The 20,931-nt window shown below is 56.5% G+C and overlaps 1 protein-coding gene across 1 annotated transcript; it reads right to left on the bottom strand.

The window, feature by feature from the left end:
• Positions 1–10,274: 10,274 nt before the first annotated feature.
• Positions 10,275–19,307, bottom strand: ZC3H12A (zinc finger CCCH-type containing 12A). The gene is made up of 6 exons (XM_064172625.1): positions 19,231–19,307; positions 18,545–19,075; positions 15,280–15,419; positions 14,372–14,606; positions 13,317–13,423; positions 10,275–13,222 (listed from the first exon to the last, which is right to left on the bottom strand). The coding sequence occupies exons 2-6, from the start codon at positions 19,030–19,032 to the stop codon at positions 12,192–12,194; spliced, it is 2,001 nt and encodes a 666-aa protein (XP_064028695.1). The 5' UTR covers positions 19,033–19,075; positions 19,231–19,307; the 3' UTR covers positions 10,275–12,191.
• Between the last annotated feature and the right edge of the window lie 1,624 nt (positions 19,308–20,931).

The raw sequence follows: 20,931 nt of genomic DNA, 5'->3' as shown, positions 1-20,931 counted from the left end.
CAGAGCTGCTGCTGCTGGCAGGACGCCGGCCGGTAAGAGCCCAGCAGCAGGGGCTGCCACTGGATGAGCACACAGAGGGACCAGTGTGGGTGCTGCTTACTGAGCCAGTCAAGATGCCAGTGCTGAGGTTGAAAGCTTTGCTTTGCCTGCAGGCAGTGGATTGGTTTTATTACCAAGCTGTTGAGGCATTTGTATCTAGTTGGACAGTGCTGGTGGAGGGAGGGCCATGGCAAGGGCTGCAGCCTCTGCCCCACAGCCCTCTGTGTGCACTTGGAGTAACTCATTCCAGTCCCAGTGTTCATTGCCTTCTGCACCTCTGCCCTCCAGGTACGTTGTTGCTTTCTCAGCTGCATCCAGGCAGCCCAGCAGGTGCAGAGCAGTGCCCACAAGTGAAGCCAGTCATGGAAGGAAGAAGTTCTCCCTCATTCTGTTGCAGGTTCAAGGATCAAGGCAGCTCTGCAGGCACTCACAGAGGGGGCTTATCCTGGGGCAGGGCAAAGCTGTTGGCACTGCTGTCAGGGGCTGTGGCTGTCAGGATGGAACAGCTTAAAGGGCAAGCTGCAAAGCTGGCCTACTTTTTTGTGCTTTAAGTTAGAGAGGTTAAATACAGGGGGGTGGAAGATCTAGGAATCAGCAGGAACTCCTAAAAGGCTTGGCTTTGCTGGAATAAAGGAGCCTTGGCTGATGGGTTTTGATTGCTTGGCCGTGGTACAACAGCAGCTTTTCTCCCACTGCTACTGCTGTTCCAACACAAAGACTGCAAGAGCACCTGAACTTCAGAGGGTAAAACCCTTCTCTTTGACCTGAAGGAAAGCTGCTGCACCTTTCTGGCCAGAACATTGACCTGCAGAGCAGCAGCAAAGGGCCGGTGCAGCTGGAGCCCTGTGAGTGCAGGCAGCGTTTGTGGCAGTCGGTTGCACTGTCCCTGTGACAGGCATTGGGGCGCTGCGGGGACAAGAGGAAAATGCAACCTTTGCTGCCTCCAGCAGTGTTTGTCACTAAAGGAACGGGACAGCCTGTTCTGATGGGCACAGTGATGGCAGCAGCCCCGGGGAGCCAGCACATTGATCAGGGCAGAAATGGCAACCCCTCAGGTCCCAGTTAAAGGTCTCTTGTCCTGCTGCTGGCACAGCCCTGCCCTCCTGGCTCCTGCTGATGGGCAGCAGCCCTGTGGCTGCCGTGATGCAGGGACAAGGGAACAGTTGCTTGTCCTAGGCCAGGCACGAATGACCACAGCTCTGCAGCAGCATCTCCACAGCAGTATCACTGTCAGGGTGGAGAGGACAGTGTGGGACCTGCAGTCACTTTAGGAATGTGAGCATCATCCCCTACAAGTGTGTTGTGAGCTGCATGCTGGAGCCTGCCTTTGGCAGCTGTGCCTAAAACTTGTGATGCTGAAGGCTTCTGTTTCTCTCCCTAAAGAGCCTGAGTGGTTGAAGGTCCCCGGGAGGGTCCTTGGACACAAGAGCCAGGGCTGCTGCCCAGGCTTTTACCTCAGTGCTGATGATTAAAACCAGCTGCCAAGGCCTTTCCCTGCAGGAGCTGGATGCTGAGCAGAGCAAATGCAGGGTGGCAGAGCAGCAGCTGTCCTCATGGCCACGAAGGTAGAGCAGGAGAAACACTAATCCCCTGCCCAGCCTCGTCACCAAGAGGATTAGGCAGGAGTTTATCGACCAAGCAGCGGCCGAGAGCTGAACCAGGCAGGAAGGGCAGCGGCCACGCTGGGGAGGGGTCCTCGTGGGCTGCGTCACCTGGTAAGGGGACAGAGCTGGGGAGGGGCAGCAGGAGTCCCTGCTGGGCACATCCTGCATGCTGGGCTCTGGCACTCGGGGAGCAGGACTGGACCCTAGTGTGTGGTGGTGCACACCAGGGCTGCCACACGTGCCTCTGGGCAGTGAGGCAGGGGCTCCCAAGGCTGTGGGCTCATCACCTCTCCGTGTCCTGGTCTGCAGGGTCCCCATGGGCAGGCAGAGCTCACCGGTGCTGAGGTGGAGGCAGCTGCTGCGTGCTGGGTGCTGGTGGCTCCTCTCACTCTCTGGGATGATGCTGCGGGGGCTGCGGTGGCTCTGGAGGCTGGCATGGGTTGGTACTGCGAGGCCTCTTCCCCAAGAGCCTTCCTTCACCAGCTTGTGTTGGCTCCAAACACGGTGTGTGCCCAGAGCATGGGCATGCTGCCAGGGCTCTCTGTACCGGTGGCACCGGGGGCTGTGGTTTGGTGCAGCTGAGGCAGCATGGCTGGGGGGCACTGGGATCCTCACACTGAAGGGTTGGCTCTCGGCCCATGGTGCTGCCCACTGAGAGCCCCGGGGACATGAGACACTGCTCCAGGCTCTGCAGTCCCAGGGGCAGGGTCAAGCCTGCTGCACTCACCGTGTGGCCACCACCCTCTCCTCTAGTACCTGCTGATCTGCTGTAAGAGCTGCTGGGACGGTGCTTTCCACGTCACTGAGGAGGTAACACCCCCGAGGTGCTCCCCTGCCCTGGTGGCTGGCAGGACACGGCTGAGCCCGGTGGCATGGTGCCCTGTGGCACCAGCAGGGCTGTAGGTTCCCCAGTCAGAGGCGGTGCCAGGGGCCACCCGGACTCAGCTGCAGGTGGATGTGTCAGCCCCTGCTGTCCGTGGTGGCTTCCAGCTTGGTGTGGCACTGCGGCTGAGGCTGGAAAGTGGCAGTGAGGGGAGCGAGGAAGAGGAGGAAGAAAGAGACTCCACTGCTGCGCTGGAGCCCGGGCTGGCAGGTGGGTCCCTGACACCGGGGTGCGGGCAGCTGGGGTGTCCCTCGGGGGTGCCGGCAGGAGCTGAGCTGTGGTGCCAGGGCAGCGGGGGAGCGGCAGCGGCGCAGCGACGCCCTGGAGTCCGTGCTGGGGAGGCTGCAGGCGCTGGAGGCTGACGTCCGCCTCCTCTGCACCGAGCTGGGCGCCGAGAAGCTGCTGTGGAGCAGCCGGTTCCTGGAGCTGCTGCGGGAACAGCAAAGCCTGCGACAGAGGGTAAGTGCCAGGAGGGCTCCCCAGACCTCCCCCCGGTCCACTCCGGTACCCCAGATCCTCACATCTCATCCCAGATTCAGGAGTGCCCACGGCGATGGGATGGCAGCGACAGCCCCGAGCTGCTGGGGGACATCGAGGACCAAAGTGCCAGCGAGAGCGAGGGGGAGAGCACAGCAGGTAGAGGCTGGGGAGCTGAGTGGGACAGGGAGCCTGCCGTCAGGGGGGGAACCTGCCACCTGCAGCCAGAGCTGGGCACGGAGCTGTGCCAGTGGGCAGCGTGGGGAAGCCCAGCAGCTCCCCCCAGGGCCGCACTGCAGGTCGCCAGCCGCCACCTCCCCTCTCACCCTCTGGCTCTGTTGAAGGACGCCGGTGGATGGAGCCACGCTGGCAGCCGTCCCCGTGCCCAGGCAGCCTTTTGGGGCCAGCAGCTCCATGAACAGGTACAAACCATGAGTGATGGCACAAGCAGGGCACCTGCACATGTCCCTCCCTGCACAGGCACTGCAGGACACAGGCCAGGACAGCACAGTCCCAGCTGCGTGCCCATATCCCTGTTTGTGCCTCTATCCCTCCATGCCAGCCCAGCTCTGTCCTGCCCAGCCCTGCCCATCCAGCAGAACTGTGGCTGTTTCCCAGAATCAGGAACAGGTTGGGCTTCTGAGCTGCCTGGAACAGGTTAAAGCCACCCCTGGGCTGACTCTGCCCTGGGTGGATTGTCTCTGGAGGAGCCCAGCAAGGAGCATCTTCCTGATCTGCTGACCTGTGCTCAGCACTGCTCAGGCCACACCTTGAGTGCTGTGTCTATTTCTGGGCCCCTCAATTCAAGAGAGATGTTGAGGTGCTGGAAGGTGTCCAGAGAAGGGCAGCAAGGCTGGGGAGGGGCCTGGAGCACAGCCCTGTGAGGAGAGGCTGAGGGAGCTGGGGGTGTGCAGCCTGCAGCAGAGGAGGCTCAGGGCAGAGCTCATTGCTGTCTGCAACTGCCTGAAGGGAGGCTGTAGCCAGGTGGGGTTGGGCTCTGCTGCCAGGCAACCAGCAACAGAACAAGGGGACACAGCCTCAAGCTGTGCCAGGGCAGGTTCAGGCTGGATGTTAGGAGGAAGTTGTTGTCAGAGAGAGTGATTGGCACTGGAATGGGCTGCCCAGGGAGGTGGTGGAGTCTGTGTGGCTGGAGGTGTTGCAGCCAAGCCTGGCTGGAGCACTGAGTGCCATGGTCTGGTTGGTTGGGCAGGGCTGGGTGCTAGGTTGGTCTGGCTGGGCCTGGAGGTCTCTTCCAACCTGCTTGATTCTATGATTCTAACTTGTTGGGAGCTTCCAGAAGTGGGCATCAAGATCATCACCAGCCCCTTTGCACCTTGCACAAGCTGGAGACACTGAGAGCAGGGATGGATTGCAAAACCCAAGAGCTGCCTCATCCACTTCCTCGTGGGCCAGACAAGTCCCTGTCAGCTGCTCCACACACGTCACAGCTCTCAGATGGTTCCTTGCAACAGCACCCAGGGGAATTGCCTCTCCCGGGGTAGCTGAGGAGTCCTGGTCCTCTCAGAACAGCTCAGCCAGGGATGTTGTGCCTGGGGAGAGCCAGTGCCCAGCACAGCAGGCTCTGAGCTGCACCAAGCACACCCTGCTGTGCTGGGTCAGCCTGTCCCCAGCCCTGGAATGGGAGACAACAATGGAAAGGATGCTGAGCCTCCCAGCTCCAGGAGGGCAGAGCCTGCATAGCCACAGGCAGCACAGGCAGCAGAACAGGCCCTGGGCTGCCAAGTGTGGCATGGGCCTTGGTCCAGTCTCAGGGCACTACAGGCTGTGCCTACTGCTGTAAAATACAGAGATCACTTGTCCCTTGGCTGTGTCTCTTTGGTCCTTCTCCTGCAGGGGCTGGAATGACTGAGCCCCACCATCCTGCCAAGACCTCAGTGCTCTCTGGCAAGGGGCAAAGGACAAAGCATGGAACAAATTTGTGCCCAAAACTGGCTCCCTAAGCAGGGCAGATGCCCTGACCCACTGTACAGGCAAACATCTGCCCCTGAGACCAACCAGAGGAGCCTCCAGTATCTCCTGTCTCCCCTCCAGCTGGTGCTTGCACCAGCATGGAATTTTCCCTTGGGGTGAGTGCAGGGATCCCTCCATGGCACACAGCTCAGGGTTGTCCTGTGACCTTGCTCCTCCCAGGCCTGCAGTCCTCAGAACTGGCCTCCAGCACAAGAGCTTCCATGAGAATACTTCCATTCTGATTTTTGCTGCCAGCAGCAGGCAGACTTGGCTGATTCTGCTTGAGAATTCACCCCACAAGGCTGTGGAACAGCTGTTGTGACCTTAGGCCTGCTGCTGTCCCTAAGGTCCCAGAGAGGACATGGAGTATGTCCCCACAGCCCTGACCACAGCCTCCCCACCCACCTCAGGGAGCTGGCCGGGTGCAGGGGCTGGGGACAGGCTCCTAGAGCCAGCAGTGATCCCAACATGTCCATGCAGCACCCAGATCAGGGAACTGATGCAACCTGAATAGCAGTGGCCTGACTCATCCTGCACCAGCCTGGCTCCTGCAGGCTACTTGGTATTTCTAACTGTGAGCTAAGCCAGGTCCTGCAAATGATCTGCTCCTGGGTCCCTTCTGCAGTGACCCCCCAGGCTCAAGCTGATCGATCCCTCTCCCACAGGAGCAGCATCACCCACACAGGCAGTGTCAGATGCCAGCTTTGCAGCTATGTGCCAGGGGCACAGCTCCACAGCTGCAATCCACTGGGCTGGAACTCCCCTGCCAGCAGCTCTGCCATGGAAAGGGTTCAGGGTGTGGAGGGTAAAAAAAATAAGCCCCATTAGCTCCATGCCCAGCTCTGGAGCAGCCCAGTGGGTTGGCAGCCCCTGCTGCAGCACTCAGCACCCGCCTTTGAGTGAGGCAAGAGCTGCAGAAACCTTTCCCGTGGCCACCACCAGGCCATGCGGATCCTCCTGACCTATTGCTCAACCAGAGCTGTATTTACTCCAGAACGTTTGTGCAATGCGGGCAGGGGGCGTGGGGGCAGCAGCTGGGGCCAGGCTCAGGGTGAAGCTCAGGGCTGCTCCTCACTGGTGTCTTCTTCAGGACGCCTGAGCTGGCTGCTCCCTGCAGTCACTTTGCTCTGGGCAGCCTGCTCAAGAGATATTGAGACAACATTGCTGCTCCCTGCTGCAGCTCCTTGAGGAACAACTTTCCCCAGGGAAATCCTGGCCCCGGGGAGTGCAGGGACATAACCTAAGAGGGAACTGAAAAATGTGTGGTTAGAGGGTGAGTGGCAGCACTGCACCATGCACCACCTGCCTCCTCTGGCAGCACTGCACCATCCACCACCAGCCTCCCTGCCCACATCCCTCCCTCTGGCAGCACTGCACCATGCACCACCTGCCTCCTCTGGCAGCACTGCACCATCCACCACCAGCCTCCCTGCCTCTGCCCACATCCCTCCCCTCTGGCAGCACTGCACCATTCACCACCAGCCTCCTCTGGCAGCACTGCATCATCCACTGCCAGCCTCCCTGCCCACATCACTCCCTCTGGCAGCACTGCACCACCTGCCTCCTCTGGCAGCACTGCATCATGCACCACCAGCCTCCCTGCCTCTGCCCACATCCCTCCCTCTAGCAGCACTGCATCATGCACCACCAGCCTCCCTGCCTCTGCCCACATCCCTCCCTCTGGCAGCACTGCATCATGCACCACCAGCCTCCCTGCCTCTGCCCACATCCCTCCCTCTGGCAGCACTGCACCATCCACAACCAGCCTCCCTGCCCACATCCCTCCCTCTGGCAGGACCCAGGCCGTCTCCATCCCTGGCACCTTACTGCTCAGCTTGGCACAACATTCACTCTGTGGCTACTGGGGCACTACTGCAAGACAATGCCCCAGACAGGCAGGGCAGAACTGCTGCCATGCTCTTGGCAGCTCTTCCTCCTCTAGCCCACAGGGTGAGAACAGCCCTGCAGCCTCTGAGCTGGGTGGAAAGGGTCGTTTGATGCTGAACCTGCTTCCTCCTCGGTGACCTGCCACAGACGGGTGGCAGCACCGCAGCCCCCACACGATGCCACACTCGTGCCCTTCCATTACGCAGCAGCCTCCTTCCCGCAGCCCCTGCTGGAGCCTTGGGTCAGGTTCCCCTCTCTGGAAACGCCTTAAAGTGTTAGAGCTGAGCTAGCCACATCCTGGAAATCCCCTGAGGGGGAACCAGACTGCTTGAAACGGGAGCTCAGCGAGCAAGTCCCGCACCGGGCAGCTGGTGCCAGGGAGAGAGGAGCAAACCAAATAAAGCAGCTGGGCCCTGCTGACCCTGGGTGCAGGATCCTCCCAGAATGAGGGCTGCATCCTCCACCCAGGGCCCTTCCTGGGTCACTGCCTGGCACAAGGGAAGGAGAAATGAAAATGCAGCAGTTGGTCCCCTGGCACAGCACAGCTTTGTACTTCTTCCTTCCCTCTTTTGAGCACTCATCTGAAAACACAAGGTCAGGACACCCTGCTGAAGGAGAACTCTTCCCCTGCCTGCTCCTTCTGCCACTGCAGAGTGGGAGCAAAGCCCTTCTCACAATCCCAGACTGGGGGCAGTGAGAAGCGACCTCTGGAGAGGTCCAACCCCATCCAGTCCAAGCCTCCTGCTAAAAGCAGGTTCACCCACAGCAGCTTGCCCAGAGCAGTGTCCAGGTGGGGTTGGAATCTCTTCAGAGGATTCAATTCTTTACCTTTTCCATCTATTCCCAGCACAACTGGGCAGGCCAAGGGGAGACCATGCCCTACACCCCAAACACCCTGCTGCACCCCTCTGCTCTCTACAAGCACCTTCAGCCAGCCTCCTCACATTCAAATCAAAGTTTTCCCTCACCCCAGCCCACCCTCCTTGGACTTAGGCAGGCTGCAGCCAGAGTGATCTTCTCATGCTGAGAGCAGAGACCTGGCTCCAGCAGAAAGCAGCACAGGTGACAAGTGACCTGAGCACTGCTGGAGTGTGAAGGACAGCATCTTTGATATGGAAGGAAGGAGCTGGTGATGGATGTGGTCACCAGGCTTGTTTTGTTGAGCTGCCAGCCCTCCAGCCAGGCCCCACCACTCAACAGAAGCAGCCTTGGGGCATCTCAGCAATTCCACTGCTTGGTTGGGCCCTGCCTGATGCTTTTCAGGAGCCTTCTGTGCCCCATTCTCCAGCACATCCCAGGAGCATCCTTTTTCCAAGGGAACAGCAGCAACTTCTCTCCCTGCTAGGGCAGGAGAAGCCCTTTAGAGCGGAGCCAGCCTGTTGTGGGGCAAGACACATCACCATCTGCACACTGCCAGCAGGGTGAAGCAGGGCAACAGCTGTACAGGAAACTTCACGGGCTGCCTGTGTGACCTCCTTAGCTCCAGCAGCTCAGTGTGACAGGAAGATCTAACCCACTTCAGACGGGCAAGAAACACAACTCAGAAGGCACAGCAGCCCTGGCCAAGCCTGCCACAGCACCGCGAGGAAGTGGTGAGCCACAGGACACAGCCTGAAAACTCCACTGTGAGAGCAGAGGCAGCCCCAGGGTGCTGGCCCAGGGCACGTGGGAAGAGGCTGCAGCAGGGGCAGATCTGACCAGCATTCCCATCTTTCCCACGCTCTGGGCTGCCAGGCACACAGGGCAGCAGGGGGTGCTCGGGGCAGGAGGTGCAGGTTCATCCACATGACCTTTACAGGGGGGAAAGAAGGCAGAGGAAGTGGTTGGGTTTCTGGGTGACATGGCATCACACAGCAGCAGTTCCTGGCCGTGATCTTGACCACACTGTGTTAGGGACTGACCCTCTCCCCCAAGATGGCTCAAAGTGCAACCAGGGTTGTCAGAACCAGGTCAGCTGCCCACCAGCTTCTCCTTTCCTGGTTATGGAATGAACCTCTGGGCTTCTGCATCCATTCCCTTGGTTGTGTTTAAAGCTGAACCTGGTACATGTAGAGCCAAACATTCCCCACACACATAGCAGAGCCTGCAAACCTCAGATGATCTGTTTAGGTGTTTTACAGGAAGATCAGCCTTAAAATCCTGCTGAATTTTTTCAACTACAGTCCCCAAACCAAACAGCAGAGAAGTCCTCACCTGCTTGGGAGGTCTGACTACATCTGTGATATCACTTAACCTTCTCCCCACTCCTCAGCCACCACACACCTACAGAGCCACCTGAGCTCACTGCCTCCTGGTGAATTCCTCAGGAGGTTCCTCTCCCACAGCCAATAAATGACCTTTCAGCCTGTGAGGTTTCAGCTTTGCTTTCAGCACCATCTCCAGCAGCACCTGCTTCCCTTGGTGGTGATTAACCAAGACAGCCACTGCCCTGTGTCCCACGGAGCACAGATCTAACAAAGGCTGCAGAGTTCTTTACCAACCTGATAAGAACAGGCTGTGCTGCAGTGCAGGTGGGAGGGGAAGGTTCTTACACAGCAGCATTGAGGTTCCTCCTGCAGTTCCTTCCAGTTCACAGCAAAGCTGCAGAGCAGTCCTGACATGTCACAGCTCATGTAGGCTCACGTTCAACACCTGACACAGCTGTGCTGTGACTGGGTAAGAGATGGATTTACCTCCAGCCTGCCCTGTAGACCTGCCCAGCAAAGCTGAAACATTTATTGATTCTGAAGTGACCAGGAGAGCACTGCCCTAGCACCTGAGACATCCACCAACACCATGCTTCTTCCACAGCAGCCACAACCACACTCAGCAGTGCTGCCCTGTCACACTTCGCCTGCCAGAGCTCCAGCAGTGCCACTGACCACTGGGCAGCCTCTTGTCAGCCACAGCCACGTGGAGCAGATTGATTTTTTGCCTCATCACACCTCATTGATTAACAAGTTTGTCAATAGCCAGACATGACAGAACAGCAGAGGTTGGAAAGGACCTCCAGAGATCAAACCCAACTCCCCTGCCAAAGCAGGATGACCCAGGACAGGTCACACAGGAACACATCCAGGTGGGTTTTGAAAGTCTTCAGAGAAAGACAGTCCACAACCTCTCTGGGCAGCCTGTTTCAGCACTCTGTCACCCTCACCTTAAGTGTTTCCTCGTGTTGAGATGACACCTCCTGGGTTCCAGCTCATACCTGTCATTCCTTGTCCTATCACTGGGCACCACCAAAAAGAGTCTGGCACCTTCACCTTGACACCCACCCCTCAGACAGGGATGCTGATGAGATTTCCACCAGCCTGCTGCTGCCACCAGCGAGCTCAGCCTGTCAGAGGAACCCCAGGGAAGGAAAGACAGTTTGCCTGGAAAACCAACCAAGACACTGAATGAACTTCCAAAAAGCCACCACGAGACCCAAGAACTCAACTCAGCACTTTATTGATATAAGACAAGTTCTTGCTTTGCCGTGGCTTGCACACAGCTGCCTCCCTCCAGTCCAGAAACTAAATACTGCATAGTGAGAAAGTTCAGTAAAATGTCAGCTTGAGTAGAAAATGGAAACCCTCTGATTGCAAGAGAAGCTGCAGATATCAGCATTCCACCAGCACAACGACAGACCAGGCCAAGTAACACAATGGCTAAGTCAAGAACAGTCCTAATTAAAACCAGCAGCAAGCAGCAAGTTGCTGGACAAATAACATTAAAACCCTCTTCTTTTTTTTTTTTAAACCCTTCTCCTTTTTCTCCTGTCATTTACAAATATGCAAAGTCTCAGGTTACTTAAAATTAAGAAGCATTTTGCTTACTAACATGAAACATTACCCAGTTGTAATGTATCATCATTTACCAGGCATACAGGTTTCTGTGTCCCTGTGGTTTGCATGGCACATGGTGCCAGTCTGGGTAGGTCACCCCTTGGACAGAGGGAGGGCAATGATAGACTGCTCCCAAGGATGGCTCCGGGGAAGCAGCTGGATTCTGCTCTCCCACTTCACAGATTTGCCACTCAACAACCTTGGTTTAAACCACAAGCTGGACGTCTTTAAAAACATTAACGAGAAGACAGATACAATGTGTATCAACAAATCAACTGCTTCTGGCCTGCCAGTGCAAGGAACATCTTCTGCATTCTGAGCACAGTGAAATGCCAGGACCAGAACCAATTACTACAGCAATTGGTTTTGCATATTTAAAATCTGTTACAGTATCTACAGTTAAAAAACAAAACAACCAACAACGACAAAAAAACATCTTCCAGAGCAAAAAGGGGAACAGTCTTACCAAGAAGTCTTATTCTATACTTTTGGCTGCTGCTACAGTTGGACAAAGATGAAGGGGACAGGAAAACCTCAGTAAAAAGGGAGATAAAACAACAGCTTTGCAGAGAACGATCTGAAGGAGTCCTCAGGAAGCAGCTCCAGAGGTGACTGCAGTTGTTTGACTATTGCTGGCTGAAGACAAAAGGCACAACATTGACAGCTGCTGTCAGTGCTGTACAGACAGCCGTGACAGGCTGCCAGCAGGGTCAGCTTCTGAGCAGCACCCACAGCATGCTCAGGCTCCTGCTCTGGCAGTGCAGCTTCCAGCAGGCACCAAACTGCTGCCTGCAGCTTTGGAGCAGCCCCAGCCTCTCCTCCTGAGCAGGGCTTGCATCCCCAGCTCGTTTCAGGGAGCTGAGCAGCTTGCTAAGCACTTGTGGTACCAACTGGAGAATGACCTCATCTTGACTAAGCTTAGGTGGGAGGAGTACAGATAGAATCATAAAAGAAGTGTCCCAATAAAGCCAAATTAAAGTCACCCTGCTTCACATCACATTCACAGCCCAGCATTCTCCACCCAACTGCACAGCAGGGTTCAGTGAAGAGGCTTAGCTTAGAGCCAAGAGTCAGACAATGCAGCTGTCCTCACAAGCCCCACACCACCGCACAGGTAGCATCCCCTCATCTTCCACGAGCCCACTTGAGTCCTCCCTCCAGATGCCTGACAACACTGAACCGTCTCAAAACAAGCTAATGGGAAGAGTGAGGCCACCTCCAGTTCTGACCAGATGCAGTTCAGGGGTGCCTGGCTCCCCACACAATCCCAAAGGAGAAGCCTAGCTCTGAAGCTGCAGCCTCCCCTCTGGCCAGCACCCAGAGCCCCTGGGGTGCTGTCACCTCTCAGAGGGGCACTGTCTAGACCAGAACTGGCTGTGAGCACACCCACCTAGACCCCAGCCTCCAGCTGGAGCCTCGTACTTCCAGGGAATAAGGAGGGGCTCTCAAGAGGCACCTACGGCAGCTGGAGCACAGACAGTGGCCTCCGGCTTTGCCCATGCAGGGCTGTCCTCAGCACCAGCCTCAGACACCAGGGTTCTGGGACTTGTAGGTGAGGATCTCTGCAGCCAGCCTCTGGGGGTCCAGCAGCCGAGGGAAGCGACTCATGACAGCATCCACCAGGTGGGGGTGGAAGATGCCACACAGCTTGACGTGCACGTTGGCACGCTCCTCTGCAAACTGGTCAGGCACTGCCCACTGGGACCCACAGTCCGCATAGGCTGGCCCCGGGGCTCTCTGCACCGCTCGGGGATCCCGCACGCTGCTGGATCTGACTGCAGGTGGCGGCAGCTGGTACGGCTCAGACCAGTACTCACGGGAACGGGGCGGAGGGGCACTGTACTCGCCGGGCAGGCTGTACTGCCCGGGGTTAGCAGGGTGCACGGGCACTCCGTAGCCTGAGAAAGAGTGAGGGGCTCCTGAGTGAGAGATCTCAGGGCTGTACTGCAAGAAGCTAGCACCAGAGGAAGAAGATTTATGGGAAGTGTGCTTGTAGGAGGCCAGCCCGTTCTGCTCTAAGCTGGGAGAATGTGGGTACACTGGTCTCTGCCTCCCACAGCTGCAGACTGCTGCTACTGCATCAGCGTGGGAATGGTCACAGTGACTGGGAGATCTGTAAGGCCACATATCAGACAGTTGGTTCTCCAGGGACCCAATGCCTGAGTCGAGATGCTCCTGAGAGATATAAGACAGAGAGTCCATGTGAGGCTGGTACCTCTCAGAGGACCTGTGGCTCCCACTGTTCAGAGGGACACTTCCCGACACGCAGCCACCTTTGACCTGAAGCAGAACATCGCTGGGCTTTGCTTTGTGAGCCAAGCTTTTCCTCTCTGCTGAGACCTTCTGCAAAGAGCTTTTATCACTCTCTGTGGGCACAGAGCACAAGAGCTCTGCCTGGGAAGCTCTTTTGCCCTTTTTCTCCTCCTTGGCACTGGTACTTCTGGTTGGAGACAGCCTTGCATTGGCTCGGAGTTCATCGGCTAAGGAGCGCTGGGGCTGATTGATCCTTTCAGGGTGGTAGAATTTACACTTAATTCCATAAGTGCATTTCTTCCCTGCAAGGCAGAGCATGGGATGAGCATGGAATAAGCAGCAGCACTAAAGGTGAACTTCACTTCAGAGACCTCAGTCCCCATGTTTAGGTCTTACCATAGGGGCACTGCTGTTTCTTGTGTTCTGGCACCACAGGTTTCTTTCTGAGAAAGTTATCCAGGCTGGGGCCATGTCGCCCCAGGGGATCATCTGGAGGCATAAACCTGAAGGAAAACATCTCCAGTCAGGAGCAGTTCACTTTCCTGGGATGGGGTTTCACGTCTTCTCAAAGTGTCCAATTTCACTGAAGATTTAAAGCTAGCCAAGCCCTAACAAGCTTTCCCTTTCCACTGCAGAGAAGACTCTTGTCACCTACCAACAATCAGCACAAAGTGTTTCACTACAGGCACAAGAGGGATTTTGTGCTCTGAGGCTGACTTGCTGCTGCTGGGCCTGCTAAGGATTGTCCTGGGAGAAAAATCAAGGCCTGGAGCCCTCTTAGGAGTTCCACTAGAGCAGAGTTCCTAGCTCAAACCATGCACAGCTATTGAGATGACTCTAGCTCCTTTGTACTTCAGCACAGCTGAGCAGCTCTTCCCACCACATTTCCTTCTCTGAAATAAAAAGTCTATGCAGGACTTTTGCATTCTATCAGCACTTTGCTCTTTTCATTGATCACTGACTCAAGACAGCACAGAATCACAGAATGGTTGAAAGGGACCTTAAAGATCATCTAGTTCCAACCCCTCTGCTATGGGTAGGGACACCTTCCACTAGCCCAGGTTGCTCAAGGCCTCATCCAGCCTGACCTTACACACCTCCAGAGAGTAGGCATCCATGACTTCCCTGAACAACCTGTTCCAGCGTCTCACCATCCTCACTGTTAATCTTCCTAATCTCCACTCTGTATCTCCCCTCTTCCATCTTAAAACCATTTCCCCTCATCCTATCACTACAAGCCCTTGTCAGAAGTCCCCCCCTCAGCATTCCTGCAGCACCCCTTCAGGTACTGGAAAGCTGCAATGCGGCATCCCCAGAGCCTTCTCTTCTCCAAGCTGAACAACCCCCAACTCCACTCTATACACTCTCCTCTGTTTCAGCTTTGCTGCTCTCAAGACTACTGGGCAGCATGCTCAGGGATGCCCTGCAAGCAGAGCAAGATGGGCACATACTTGTCATTGACAAAGGAGTACATCAGCAGCCGCTCCTCGATGAACTTCTTCCACTCAGGCCGCTCGTTCTGCAGGTCCCGGTAGGTATCGTTGGACACCACGATGCCATCAGACTCGTGTGCCAGCTTCACAATGAACCTATCATCATAGCACACTACACGTTTGCCTCCAACCCTCCTGGAAGGAGTGAAGACCAGAATCTTCTTCTTCTCCAGGTCACGCAGTATGTACTGATCTGGAACAAACGCAGCGGTGAGCAGAGAGTAGCGCGAAAGCGGCGACAACACTCAGTCATTTCACCTCAGCAACCCAGCCCAGGCTCTCATCTCTTGCCCTACACCATCCAGAAGGCTGGCAGAAGGGGATTCCCAGCCCTGGTGAGAACACTCAGGGTACATCAAAGGTTGCTTAGATACAGCCAGCCCCATTCACAGCTGTATTCACACACAGAGGGCAATTTCCACTCCAGCCTGGCAGGTTGGCACCTTGCAGTGCCACCCTACACACGTGGATTCCTTGGAAATCTCAGCTGTCTGTAGGTTCAGAGCAAACTTGCCTCACTTTGAATCATTCTGACTAAACTCAAGCTTTAGCTTTTAGCAGGTGGAAATCTCCTGTAGAGCCTGCAGTGGCAAACATGTTAGAGGCAGATGTGTCCTCAAAGAGGAAGGTAGGAAGCAAAGTAATGTTACATTCTCTGTCTGAATTGTTCCAGCTGATCCAGGCAAGAACTTGCTCAGGGCAGAACTTAATGACTAATTCTTGCTGGTCAGCTCAGCTTACTGCATCTCCTCCTGCTCACATCTCCCATTCAGCAGTTAATTACTAACTAGCCAGAACTTTGCAAGTTCATTAAATGACACAGTTGTGAGCCCGAAAATGTACTTTTGGATTCCATCTTTCCACACCTGTTATTAATACATCTGGTCGTGGCTGCTCCTTCCTCCAAGACGGCACAAAGACTGTGATATCCTTGTGTCCCCTGTCCCAAAACCACTGGACAGCCAGAAGGATCCCTCGGCAGGAGAACACCTCTTTGTTTCCATGGCTGCATCAGAGGAGAAAATGGAGATGTCAATGCTCAGGTTATGCACAGACTCATCAGGCAATGCACTGAGCAAACAGATCCAGGAATTGAGACAACCCTTAGCTGGGGAGAAGCACAATCAGTGTGCACTGCTCATCTTGTGGCAGTGCCAGCACCAAGACCTTCACAGAATCACTGCTATTTTAGTGCCCCAGTATACCAGTAAATACCCTGATCCTCACTGGGAGCACTGCTGCAGCTGCTCTGGAACAGAGCCTTTGCTTCAACTCTGACCTCCAGATCTTTATTTTTAGCCCTGGGTACAACGTGATCTTGAACACCCTTTGTCCCATTCTGCCAGCTAATGCCAGTGGCTAACCTCTGCCAGTGCAAACTGCACCCTCGCTCAGTGTTTTGCTTGCAAAGGTAAGCAAACAAAGGCATTTGATGCACTCAAGAACATCAGCACCCAGGGAAGATGCTGCTTTATTACATCATGGCCCCCACAGTCAGTTACAAACTCAGTGTTTGCAGGAAGCAGCAATATCTGCTAACATCTCTGTGGTCAATTTGATGGCTTGAGAACAAAGCTTGATATCAGCAGCACCACAGCAATGCCAAAGCTGCTGCTCCACTACTCCTAAGGTCACACCAGTAAGTTTTCAGAACTTCTAAGAGGAAGCCACCACTCCTGTGCTACGAGTGCCAGTACTGACAGTGTAATCAGCTCTTCTGTTGATAATGGCTCTGGCAAGCTTTCAGCAGCTCTGTAGCACAGTGCTGTGTCCTTCTGGGTTCCAGCTGCCTGTATCTCAGGATGACACTCCAGCAAGGTACACTCTGCTGAAGTGCTGGTCTCAAGTCAGGAACACTTTGCCCACATGGGCACTACCTTTGCTCTCCCTACCTACATCTGAATGACACTGCAGCTCCCAACACCACTTTGCAAGGTGGTGAACACCTCCAGAAGTCATTCCTACAGAGGCAGTGCTGGGAAGTGCTGCTACTGTGGCACCACAAGAAGAATTCTGTTCTCCCTCTTCTCTGAAACTAGCAAGAGAACTGAAAAGTTGCACCAGAACACTGCCTCTAAAACAAGATCTAAAGAGACATCTAAGAGATCTTCATTCAGAATCCCAAATTAGGCAGGCATTAATGATCAGAAGATGCTCTAAACGTTCTCTGCAGCATCAGACTGGTTCGGCTGCAGATAACCAACCAGGTTACTACCACCCTTTAGAGATAAACATGAAAAGCAGAGATTCTCTTTGAGCCCCTGCTACCAATCTCAACTCTACAGAAAGTAGCTAATTGGGCTGATCTGATTTGGCAGCAGCCAAGGAAAAATTCCCTTAGAAGGAAGTAGAAGCTAATTTCCACTCTGATTTGCATATGTTTGTCAAGAGCTGCTCGGGGAGGCCGCTGTACACACGGCAAATGAATCAGCAGGGAACATCTCCCCATCAATACAGGAAGTTTCAGAACGGAATTCCCCTTCTAGCAAATTGCTCAAAAAAAAGCCAGGCTGCTTTTCTCAAGCCGAGCTGTGCCGGGGCAGCGCCGCTACCGCCGGGCTGCCCTGACTCACTGCTGCTGGGATCTCGCCTCTGCTCTTCGGGATCGCTTTCAAATGGAGGGGGCAAGAGGCTCCTCTGTTAAAACACACAATCGACTTTGTTAATCACAGAGACATCTAGGCTGGAAAAGACTCTCAGGATCACCAACCCATAACCCTACTCTACAAGATTCACCTTAAAGCACAGCCCTAAGCACCGCATCCAAACGACCCTTAAAGACATCCAAGGTGGTTGACTCCACCGCCTCTCCGGGCAGCTCGTTCCAGCGCCTGAGCACTTATCCTAGGTCAATGCTGCTGCAAGAGTCACTCATCAGCTCAGGTCTCACAAGGAACTCCTTTCCTCAAGCAATAGCACACGGCAGGACCAGGCCCTCCTGAGCACACAGGCCACGTCTTGTCCCCACCCAGCAGCATTCCCAGGACTCACAGGCTCTGTTACTCAGTCACACCGCAGACTGTGCCCTGTCTTTTCTCAGAGCTGTCGACCTCAGCTCAGAGAAAGCCACACCTGCCACCAAACCTTCTCTGGTCACTTTCACCTTGGATTAAATCCACAGCAAGGTGCAGAGCAGCTCCACGTGCACCCAAGGCTAGCTTTCATCTGTTGATCACAAACACACTGGAAGCCCGGGTAAGCTAAAACACAGGGCAGGAGGCTTGTTCTGAGCTGCACAATGAGAAACTCAGGACGCAAAATTAATGAAGCTGCGGCCCTATGATGAGGTGGGGAGAGCAGCAGCATGGATCAGGGTGAGGGCAGGCAACACTTGCCAGCCTGGTGAGCAAAAGCCAAGGTGAAAGCACAATCACACCAGGAGCACCCAGACTACAGATTCTGGATGCTCCACGGAGACTTGGTCCTCTGCACTTCCAAGTCACTGCTTCAACTCACGTGGCCTTGCAGGTGGCTTCTGGCTGCAGGGTTTGTGCCACCAGCACCAGAACACCCGAGATGCTGAGGGTGAGTCACGGTGCTGCCAAGGGTGACACCACACTGGAGTGCCCTTTCCACGTCTCATCCATTCTCCATGCCATACAAAAACGCAAGCAGAACTCAGAGAGTCACAATCTGGAGACAGGTCTCCAAGGCAGGAGACAGCTCCACGTTACAAAGCCTTCTCTAATTAACCCTGTCATTATTTATTGAGCAACTTCCTGCTAAAAACTTACATAAAGACATTAGGTAAGAGAACAATGTCTCTTCAGTTATCCTCCTCAGCTAGAAAACAGAAGGAAATGTCTTTACTCCCCAGGAAGCACATCTGCTCTCCACAGAGCCCTGTGGCCACTGGCAGAGACCGTGGGCAGGAGAGGCTGTCAAGGCAGCCTGTGCCCGCAAACACGATGCTCGCCCTCGCCAGTGAAAGGTGTCCTGGGTCATGCCAGCTGCTACCAGCACATACAGCGGGAGCCGTCTGCACTCAGAACCCCCCCAGAGCTTCATCCCCCAAGCTCTCGACACCCCACATAGCTAGGGGTCACATAAACCCATTGCACCACCGGGCCACGACAGCAGGCAGAGACAGCCCCGAAGCGCCTGCTGCGCCCACCCAGACACCCCACGCACCTCATGGCCACGTTGCTGCCGTCGATAACGATGGGCTTCAGGTTCTCGCTCTCAGGCTCTTCGAGGCCCGGGGCGGGCGCGGGGCTCTTGTTGCCGGCCCCACCCCGCGGGACCAGCGGCGCCTCCGGGGCCTCCGGCGGGGCTTCGCTGCTGTCCCGCTCGGCCGGGCCGTGCTTCACCAGCTCCCCCAGCACAGTGTTGGTGTCAGCGTTCAGGCCCAGCTTCTGCAGCACGACGTGGATCTCCTCGGAGGAGTAGCCCAGCTTGCGGAAGAAGTCCACCTTCAGCTGCATCTCGGCGCTATCGCAGGGCTCCCGCCCAGGGCCCCCGGACTCCTCGGCTGGCTCCGCGCCGGGCAGCCCGCTCGGGCCGCGGCTCTCGCACGGCTCCCTGACGCTCATCCTCCCTGCCAGCCGGGACGCCGCCGGCCTGGCGCCCGGGAACGTCTCAGGCCAGCCCGGGACGGGGCAGACGCTGCCCGCGCTCATGGCTCCCCAGGGGGCACTCCCGGGCTCCGCTCACGCCCCGGACCTGCGGGACGAGAACGGACGTGAGCGGTGGCCTCGGCCCCCCCTCCCGCTCCGGCCGGGCCTCCGAGGGGCCCCGCTGGGCCAGGCCGCGGCCATCGCATGCCTTGCCGGGGCCGCACCGGCTCCTCCCGCCCCGCGGCCGCCCCCACCCCTTACCGGGCTGCCACCGGCGAGCCGCCGCTGTGTCTCCATGGGGCCGGAGCGGGCGGGGCGGCGGCCGCCGCTTTATACCGGGGCCCAGGCAGCGCCAACGCGGAAGGGCAGAGCTGGCGGGGGCGGAGCGGCAGCTGGTTCCCGGCCCGCCCCTGCGCTCCCCGGCGGGAGGCCTCGCCCGGGGCCGTGCTGCTGGCGCCGTAGCCGCGGGCGTTTAGGGAGCCAGGCATGGGCCCTCCGGTACCTCCGTTCCCCGGGCAGATGCAGGTAGGGCCCTGCTGCCAACGCGCCCCTGGCTGCAGCGCGCCCCGTGCGTCCCGCGGGCGGACCTGCCCCGGCAGGCACTTGTTGGGCAAACGCCGCCGGCTGCTGCCCGACCCGCTCCGGGCACTGCCCGTACCCCCAGCCCGATCCCGGCCCGCGGGGCAAATCCCGGGAAGACAGCAAGCCCCGGACCCACGGAGCGGATTCCTCTCGTCCTTGGCAGTCGTTACTCCGAGGTTAATAGAATAGTAAAACTCAGGTCCTGGCCCCTTCGTTCTCCAGCCGCCGTCGGAGGTGGATGTCAAACGGCGACAATCCGAGAGCTGCAGAATGGGTGTTCGGCGCTTCTCGAGAGCCAGGGCGTCGCCTGACCCGTGTGTAGGGTGGTACCACCCTGCTGCCCCCTGCTATGACACAGAGCAGGGTCCCAGGAGGACGTGGCCCCAGCCTTGGCACAGGCAGTCGTGAAGCTGAGGAGACCCAGGAGCCGAGCCTGGAATGGAGGCAAAGGGAGCAGAGGGCAGGGGATGCGAGGTAGGCCAGATGCAGGGACACCCCTGCGAGCTCCGAGGAGCTGGTGAGAATGTCCTGCTGCTGTTTAAGCTGAGGCCGAGCTGGAGGCAGCTTTAGGCAGAGGGCATGGCCATGAGCTTGGGGCACTTCGGCCAAGATGCTCTGTTTTGATGCCCTGGACGAGCTGCACTTCCAGCAGCTGGTGCTTGGCCCCAGCACACGGTGACACTGAGGTGCCCTGATGGGTGGGCAGGCAGAGCGTGGTCAAGGGTGCTGGCAGCATGTCCTGCCACGTGGCCCCTCTTGCCCTGGTGCCAGCCAGAGGGTGCCCAGGTGGGCTGCTTGCCAGGTGTGCGGTGTGCAGGAGCTGGATCTGACACATGCCTCTTGCACCACTTGGATCCTGATGAGAGGCAGGTGGCTGTGATTCAGCCAGCGGGGACTTATCAGCTGGGCTGGAGAGGAGATAAGAGCTGGCAGGAAGCATCTGTCAGCCACAGTCGCCTGTCCTCTGGCTGCCGGCTGAAGCCACCCTTGCAGGCTGTGCGGGACTGCAGGAATGGAGCATTTCACAACGTGCAGAAATCCAACGTCTCTGACTTACGATTAATCATTCCTAAACGATCTAATGAAGGTAGCTGCAAATTTGCTTCCCCGAGGCCATGTACCAGAGCCCGACTTTAGGGCGAGGGAACTCTCCCAGTTACAGGAATATATTTGCATTCATCTTCCTTGTGGTTACCCTGAAACAATCATTTTTCTTTTCCTTGTCTCTGGCCGTGTCTGAAACCACATTGTGTACTCAACAGCAACACACACACACACAGAGGCTAGATTCAGATCAGAGATAATATCCTTAGTCAGTGCTTAAGTAGGTGCTTTCCCAACTCTTCTTTCCCTTGGAGTCTAATCCAGTCAGCATGAATT

This window comes from Pogoniulus pusillus, chromosome 37 (assembly GCF_015220805.1).
Source record: "Pogoniulus pusillus isolate bPogPus1 chromosome 37, bPogPus1.pri, whole genome shotgun sequence".
Lineage (NCBI taxonomy): Eukaryota > Metazoa > Chordata > Aves > Piciformes > Lybiidae > Pogoniulus > Pogoniulus pusillus.
This window is presented reverse-complemented; position numbering and strand designations above follow the sequence as displayed.

Bases quoted from the DNA above. Each gene is read 5' to 3' on its own strand.
- ZC3H12A (XM_064172625.1), bottom strand. From the start codon at position 19,032: ATGAGCGCGGGCAGCGTCTGCCCCGTCCCGGGCTGGCCTGAGACGTTC. The intron at 15,420-18,544 runs GTGCGTGGGGTG...CCTCTGATGCAG, and splicing joins GGCAGCAACGTGGCCATGAG to CCATGGAAACAAAGAGGTGT. The intron at 13,424-14,371 runs GTATGTGCCCAT...GTTTTCCTTCAG, and splicing joins TACTCCTTTGTCAATGACAA to GTTTATGCCTCCAGATGATC.